The 7,629-nt window shown below is 52.4% G+C and overlaps 1 protein-coding gene across 1 annotated transcript; it reads right to left on the reverse strand.

Moving 5' to 3' along the window:
• Window positions 1–2,796: 2,796 nt before the first annotated feature.
• On the reverse strand, window positions 2,797–5,348 carry SOX21 (SRY-box transcription factor 21). The gene has a single exon (XM_079138996.1). It carries the CDS (start codon window positions 5,206–5,208, stop codon window positions 4,378–4,380), a length of 831 nt encoding a protein of 276 aa, XP_078995122.1. The 5' UTR covers window positions 5,209–5,348; the 3' UTR covers window positions 2,797–4,377.
• Window positions 5,349–7,629: the final 2,281 nt, after the last annotated feature.

Raw genomic sequence — 7,629 nt, forward strand, 5'->3', positions numbered from 1 at the left:
TAAATATCTTTTTGTTCCCCTTTCACCGTTTTGTCATTCAGTTTATCCAGTTTTGGTCACCCATTTTATTTATTTATGCGCCTGCTCCTATTCAGGGGCTCATGTATTTTTTATTATGTTGTTTCACTGTCACGCAGTGTCAACTTAGTCTATTCAATGGGGGCTACTTGAAGGCCGGAGGGACAAAGCGTGTACACATTGCACCGCTATTCATTCCGGCCAGCTGGATCGGCTGAAAAAAAAACCTTGTGAAAAGAAACGCCTCACAATGGACACAGAAGAAGTGCACAATGCTAACAGTTTTCCAAATACCACTGATTGGTTTCTTCACAATGAGGAGAAAGCCGCCGCTTTTTCTTAGCTCCACTTCAACAAACAACACTCTCACAAAACCTCCCAACCCTACGTTTTGTTCCCGGACAAAACCTCCTCGACTGTCTAAACGCTCCCACTGAAGGACAAAAAAAAAAAAAAAAAAAAGGATAAAAAAAGCTCTTTTCACCATTTCCCCTTTTTTTTTCCTGCAAGAGAGAAAAAAGAAAGGGGGGGGGGATTGTCAGTGAATTAATAATATCAGTCTTTTAAAAGAAGAGGGCTGACCTTTGAGATGCACTGGGCTGAGGGAGAAAGAACAGGGGAGAGATTAATAAAGTTTGGACGGCGCTCTCTGCCTCGGCTGGGCTGTGGGCGCACGAAAGACTCAGCCACGTCGGGCGGGCAAGTTGCAGGAACTCCGCTCGCCCGGAGCACCCGGCCCGGAGCGCCGCGCCGAGCCTCGCTCTGATTGGCTGGCGCGAGGTCCTTGTCTGCTCTGGGAAGACTCCAATCTCCTCTGCATCTTCTGCGCCTGTCGCCTAGGCAGCCCGGAGCCTGGGGGCCAGAGGGAGATCCGCTGGGTTTTGTACTTCTTTCTCGGGTGGAGGTGTCAAAGAAATAAGCACCGCAGCCAGCTCACTGTCCCCTCCGACCGCGCCCTGGCACAGCGGCAGGGCCCAGCACCGGTCCTCAAAGCCCAAACAGCGCTTCCACCTGTTTGCTCAACGCCCTCAGCAACACGCAGGGCCCCTGGGAGACGAGACTTGTTTAAAACTTTCAGGCGACTGTGACTACCAAATAAACGTCCTTATGGCTTTTTAAAAACTCACATAAAGAAATGGAAGAGGAACAAAAAGAAGGGAGGAAAGTAGGAAGGGAGAGGAGGGAAAGTGATGGAGAAACGGAGGGGGTGGAGGAGCGCCCACAGCAGCTCTTTGCCCAGTCCCAGCGCTGTTATTTGTGGGTCACTTTCAGACTCTTACACCCCCAGCCCATTCTCGACGCCCTCCCGCCTCCCCCGACTTCTGCACAACCCAGCTTGGCCAGAAGCTGTCTCGAGGCGCAGAACTCGCCAACTTGTTAGCAAGACCACTGGAGCCAGTGTGTGATAAACGCGTCTTGGAGGCCCCTGGAGATACTAACACAGCCGCACAATCTGTTGGCGATGTGACCCTGGTGCTCACCCCTGCCCTCCTCCCCTCTCCCCTTATCCGTCTTTCTAGTCCTCTTCCCATTCATCAACACTCAGGAGCATTTCTCCCAGAAAACGCTGATCTTTGGGAAAAGGGGAGGGGGCGGGAGGGGGCGGGGAATCTTCAGGCCGGTGGGGCCGAGCTGGAAGGCTCAGGGAGGTAACTAAGATTTAGGGCTGGGGTGATTTCCAGCGAGCCGCAGGAAGTTCCGTGTTGAGAAGTGATGGGTTGCTACAAAAGGGAAAGACGAAGCTTTGAAAGGATTTAATTAACCGTGTCAGGGATAATTACCCCTGGACAGTCCAAATTAGTTTTGCATAATCGCTCAGAACCATATGAATTAACTTATAATATTGCAAAGAGCTCGGGGAGTAACAGGAGAGGGATCGTTTTAATTAGTGAATCAGGGTCAAACCAGCAGAGCCTATTTCTCACATTTCCAAAACTTTTCATGGTTTTTAAAATATTATTCCGTTGGGAGAAAACAATGACTTTAAAGACTTTGGATTGCTTATAAAGACGTGCAGCTTCAGGGATGGCCTGTGTCAAAGGAGAAAATAGTTAAGACTTGAACATGGTATCTGAGAATTTGCATCTTGGTGAGGGAGGGGTTTGTCCTTGCAGTTAAATATTTTTTTCTGATAGTCTCCTTGATGCCCTATCATTTCTTTTCTAAAACTAAAATACTTTATGAATTTAAACTTTTCTCCAGTGGAGACTTGTCTAGCTCTGGGAATTCAACCCTCTCTGTTAGAATGTATTATACTACACTTCTACTTTAGTGCTGTTAGCACTACAGAATGAAGCACTAAAAAGGCCAAAAGTTGCACATTTCTGTTGGCCGATTACCCTTCCAAATAAAACCTCAAGATGTAAATAAGGAGTACCCCAACGATATGTGAACAAATTACACTGATTTAAGTGGTGGGGCTCTTCCACTAACAAGATAAAGTGGTCAGGCAACTTTCCCCTTAAAATGTTACTGGAAACTGATGAAATGCTTTGAACTGTCTGGATGTTTTCAATGAGCTCTGTTCCACTGGTTCATGAATGCCTTTTTTTTTTTTTAAAGATAATGCAACTACTTGGTTTTTTAAAATCTACTTTCCTATTCACGATTAAAAATGTGATAAATCAGGTTTTTGGCTCTGAATAACAATGGCTTGATTTAGATTTCCTAGTAAATCTATTCAAAAGTGAAACAAAGGGTGCCTTTGGAGGATACCTTACACTTCACCTGGACCAGGCACGTAAGGGCAATTCAGATAAAAATCTTGTTAGGAACTCAACAAGAAATAGAGGATTTTCTCTTTTCCCTGGTTCAGGCTTTATTTAAACTCTTTGTTCAAAAAAAATGAACAGAGTGATAGTCGGATTCTAATTTACAGATATACCTTAGACGCATCTAATATTAAATTAGAAGATCACACAAGAAAACCATTTACACATAAAGGTTAAAACCAATATTTAAACTTTTTAAAACTTTATATTACATAAAGCCAAAATGAAACTAAATACATGTTAGCCAACTTCATTCACAAACATTAGTCAAAATATATACATTTAAAAAGAAACAAAAAACCTTTAATTAAGGAAGGTTGTTTTTGCTAAAATGTGTTTTATCATAATTTGCAAATGAATTGCAGGTGATCTAAAAAATAAGCTAATCCAAGAGGGAACTCCAAAACACATTTAAAAGGTTCAAGTTGGAAGAGAAATGACAACTGGAAATGTAGGCATCTGTCAAAAACAATTCTGTGCTTTTTTTTCAGTTTTCCTAAATAATAAATATCTAATTACCACTCAGACAAAAAGTCTGATTTAATCTTAGATAAAATTGCGATTCTGAAACAGTTCCGCAATACTTAACTTTGACATTTGCTCAAATGTTTTTGAGTCTAAAACTGACTCAAATTTAGGGGAACAAAAATAACACATTTTCCAAGACTCAATGTTTTCACTGACATATACACATTTACAATCTTAAGGTGAATTCAGCCACAAGAGGAAAAGTGCTCTTTTCCTCTTTTGTAAACCGTGTCAAAAATCCAAACCAGTGGACTCTCAGAGACTTAGCTTTTTTCTTAAGGGGGAGAAAATTCAATTGACGACTTTCATCTCACAGAAGTGTCTTGTTTAGATTTCTTGCTCTTTTGAGAAAGAGCTCTCGCTCTGATTTGCATGTGGCAATAAACAAAAGAAACCGTGATCGTCTCACATACAAAAGGCCAGATTCGAGCTGGTCACTGGTCAAGAATGGATCCGGTCTGGGTATTCTGCTAGGGAGCACAGAGATCTACAAAGTTCAAATAGTACAAATAGGGAGCAAGGCAGCTCAGAGCCATCCCGCTCCGGAGAAGCCAATGACACAGATCAGCTTTTCCCGTGTGCCAGCCGTTTCAGACCTAACATTTGAACAGAGTGCATGCAACGCAGACCGGGGGGCGGAAAGGAAAGGAAAGAGAAACAAAAGCAAAATCGACAATAAAACTTCCAACAACAAAACTGGAAAGCTCAACATGTCAAAAAGTTACTCCTCCACCTCTGTGGGTCAAAACGCAACAGGTTCCGAAGTGCAAAGCAAACACCAACTGCTGCCGGATACAACCGCCCTCTTTAAAGTTGGCTGCTGAAGTGCGGGTCGGAAACGATCCTGTGAATTCACACGCACACTCGCCCGCGCCCTCGCGCGCTCTGCCACTCGCGCCCCGACTGGCATCTCTGCCTGTGCCTGGCACCTATACATCTTATGTATGTATATACAAACCGGGCCCCCAGTGGCCAGAGGGCGCACCCGGAGGCCGCGGAACTCGTACCTATACATATGTACACGTGTGCACACCGGTCCTCGCGAGGCGGCCCCGCGGGGTCATAGCGCGGCGGCGTAGGCCGCGGGGTAGGGGTCCAGCTGAGACTTGCCCATGCCCGGCAGCAGGATGTAGGCGAGCGGCGGCTGCAGCCCAGGGCTGGGCCACGCGCTGCAGTTGCACGGGATCATGTAGCCCGGGTTGCCCGGGCTGGGGTGCGAGTGCGTGTGCCCCCCGGCGGCCGCGGCCGCCGCTGCAGCCGCGGCCGCTGCGCCGTGAAAAGCGCCAGCGCCCGCGGTGGGGTAGCCCAGCGACGACGCGTACGGAAGGCCGGACGACGACGACGAGATCTCTGCCATCTTGGAGCCCAGGTCGAGCAGCGAGTAGGGGCTGCCTGCTGCAGCGGCTGCTGCAGCGGCGGCGGCGGCTGCGGCCGACTGCGGGAAGAAGACGCGCGCGGCGGCGGCGGCTGCAGCGGCGGCCGCCTTCTCCGGGTTGGCGAGCAAGGACTCGGGCACCAGGCCGCCGCCTGCCCCGGCGTGGAGTCCGGCGCCCGCCTTGAGCGCCGGGTGCTCGGCGTCAGCCACACCGCCCAGGCCGTAGGGCACGGGGAAGGCGAACTTGTCCTTCTTGAGCAGCGTCTTGGGCTTACGCCGCGGCCGGTACTTGTAGTCGGGGTGCTCCTTCATGTGCATGGCGCGCAGGCGCTTCGCCTCGTCGATGAACGGCCGCTTCTCCGACTCCGTGAGCAGCTTCCACTCAGCGCCCAAGCGCTTGCTGATCTCCGAATTGTGCATCTTGGGGTTCTCCTGGGCCATCTTGCGCCGCTGAGCCCGCGACCACACCATGAAGGCGTTCATGGGCCGCTTGACGTGGTCCACCGGCTTGGACATGCTTTCACTGTGCCGCGGCTGCAGCCCGCCGCCGCCGCCGCCGCCCGGGCCCTCGCCCTCGGCCCGGAGGAAATCAATGTTGGCTGCCCGCGGGAACCCGCTCGGCCGGCCGGCGAGCACCCCCGCGTCGCTCCCGCGCGGGAGGAGGGGGTTGGGGGAGCAGCCCAGGGCCGCGGCGCCGCACTCCCGGCCGCCTTGCTATTCTCCGGCCGAGCGCTCGGGAAAATCCTCTCTGGGACTCTAGAACTTCTCGGCGGTGCTCCCACAGCGCGGTGGCAGTTTGTCCTCGGCTTCCTTTTTGTCCTCTCCGGTTGAGTCTGCTCGATCTCCCCGCAGGTCGCGGCTGCCTGGCAAGCTCCCCCCGCCTCCGTCTTCTCTCTCCTAAATGCAAAGCAGTCCCCAAAGTTGCGTGGCGGAGGCTCTACCAAGTTGAGCCGAGGAGCCCGCCGCCGCGTGCTGCCAAGTGCCAAAGGGGGCTCTCGGCGGCTGGAGTGTTTGGGTTCTCCTCGGTGACTTTCTCATTTGACAGAAGCGGATGGGGGTGGGGGAGGAGGGGAGGTGGCCCCGAAGGAAGAGGAGGGGGAGGCGGAGGAGGGTCCGGGCGCGCCACGGGAACGCCGAGCTCAGCAATGGATATAAATACAAATACTGCAGCACCAGCCGGTCTTCTTGGCCTCGGGCAGGGCGCTGATGGGAACCCACCTATCGGCTGGGGCTTTTTTTTGGGAGGGGCTGTTCCCCCAGCACCTGCCTTTCGAGTCTTCCTCTCCGGCCTTTGCGCTGGAGGGGTGAGGAAGGAGGCTGGGTAGGCTTGAGCAGGCTTGGGGTCGCCGGCCTCAGAGGAAATTCTCCTGGCTCGCCCAAGCGCGGTATCGGGCGGTCCCCCGGGCCATGCTGACTCCGCTCGCTCCGAGGCCCCCCAGGAGCGCCGGCCAACCCTGGCTCCGAAGTACGCCGGGCGTGGAGGGCGGCGCAGCCTCCGCGCGGCGGCCGGAGCCGCGTTCCCTCCGCCGCCGCCCGGCACTTAAAACTAACTTCGCCCAAGTTTCCTGCGCCGGCGCCGCCGCGCCCCTCTCGACGCGCTCTCCTCCGAGCGTGCGTCGCGCTGGGGGCTCCCTCTCTTCGGGGTTCTCCCGCTGCAGCCGACCAGGCGCGGGGGCCACGATGCCGAAGGAGGGGGTTTAAGGAAAACGCGCCATCACCTCAGTTTCGCAGGTCTGCGCTGGCTTTCCCCACTGCGGCCGCGCAAAGGACCCCTTCCTGGCGCAGGTCGCCCCTCTGCGGATCAGAAGGCGGCTGGAGCCCTGTGCCCCCGCTCAGGTGAGTGTCGCTACCTGCATGCGTACGCTCCCGGAGCCGGCGCTGGGTGTGCATGTCCAGCCGCTGCCGTGTGTGTATATCTTGGGGCTTGCGGAGGAGGTGGAGCCCAGGACTCCAGGAGGGAGGAGGGACCAGAGGAGCCTCCTCCCGCTCCCACACCCCCAGGACCTCGAATTAACAGGATCCCCCCTCCCGCCCTCCGCCCCCTCCCAATACTCCTCCTCCCACTCCTTTTCACTTGAGAGCAGGTTTAGGCGAGTGGAGAGTCCGCAGCGCGCCGCGGAGTCTGCGCACTGTTTTGCGTTGGCATCCCCCGGTGTCACTGCTGGCTGCCCCGGCCGGCCCAGCGCTGCTACCAGGTCGCGGCTCCGGGAGCATCTGCCCGAAGAATGAAGGAGGCGCCCAGAAGGAGAGCCTCGAGACCTACGAAGGAAGAGGGTTCAGCTTGGGGAAGGGAGGGACGCACCCTTGAAAATATTTGAGACTGTTCCTAGCAAGAAATTGCTCATTTTCCTTGGAGGTCCAGATGTAACTTGCAACAGATGCTTCCCGCATTTTCTTGCACTGCTGGTGCATCTAGTCTGAAGTAGTGGAGTGAAAAATAGCTCAGGAGGGACTGAGCGTCCTCTTGGCAAACCTTTCGAAAAGGAGCTGGCCCAGGCTGAGAGTATGCATCTTAGAGTTTTTAACAATTGTTTTGTTTTCTTTTAATCCTGGTCTCCACAACCATCTGTATTGCTGATCTCTTTAAGGTACAGTTAACTTTACAGTATCTCACTTAAATGCACAAGGTGAAGTTGTCGATAATAAGTATGAATTGTTTTCAAAGAAGTAAAATATATTCATCACTTTATACTGGGATATTTTTATGCTTTTGAGTAGTGTTTTCTTGCTTGGTAGTTAGAGCAGTTTTTTTTCTTGAATTGACATGCAAAAAATTAAACAGCATAGTTTTGTTTGCATGTTTTTCCCACTTCTTGATCTGCTGCACATCTGTCTGGGGGTTGTAGTCTCAAGGTGGCCTGCCTACCAGGGAGAACTTGCTTGCCTTCTTTCTTTGGCAGTTTGAATTTGACTTAGCCATGTGTTATGTGCAAGTAG

Source organism: Sciurus vulgaris (assembly GCF_902686455.1).
Source record: "Sciurus vulgaris genome assembly, chromosome: 4".
Lineage (NCBI taxonomy): Eukaryota > Metazoa > Chordata > Mammalia > Rodentia > Sciuridae > Sciurus > Sciurus vulgaris.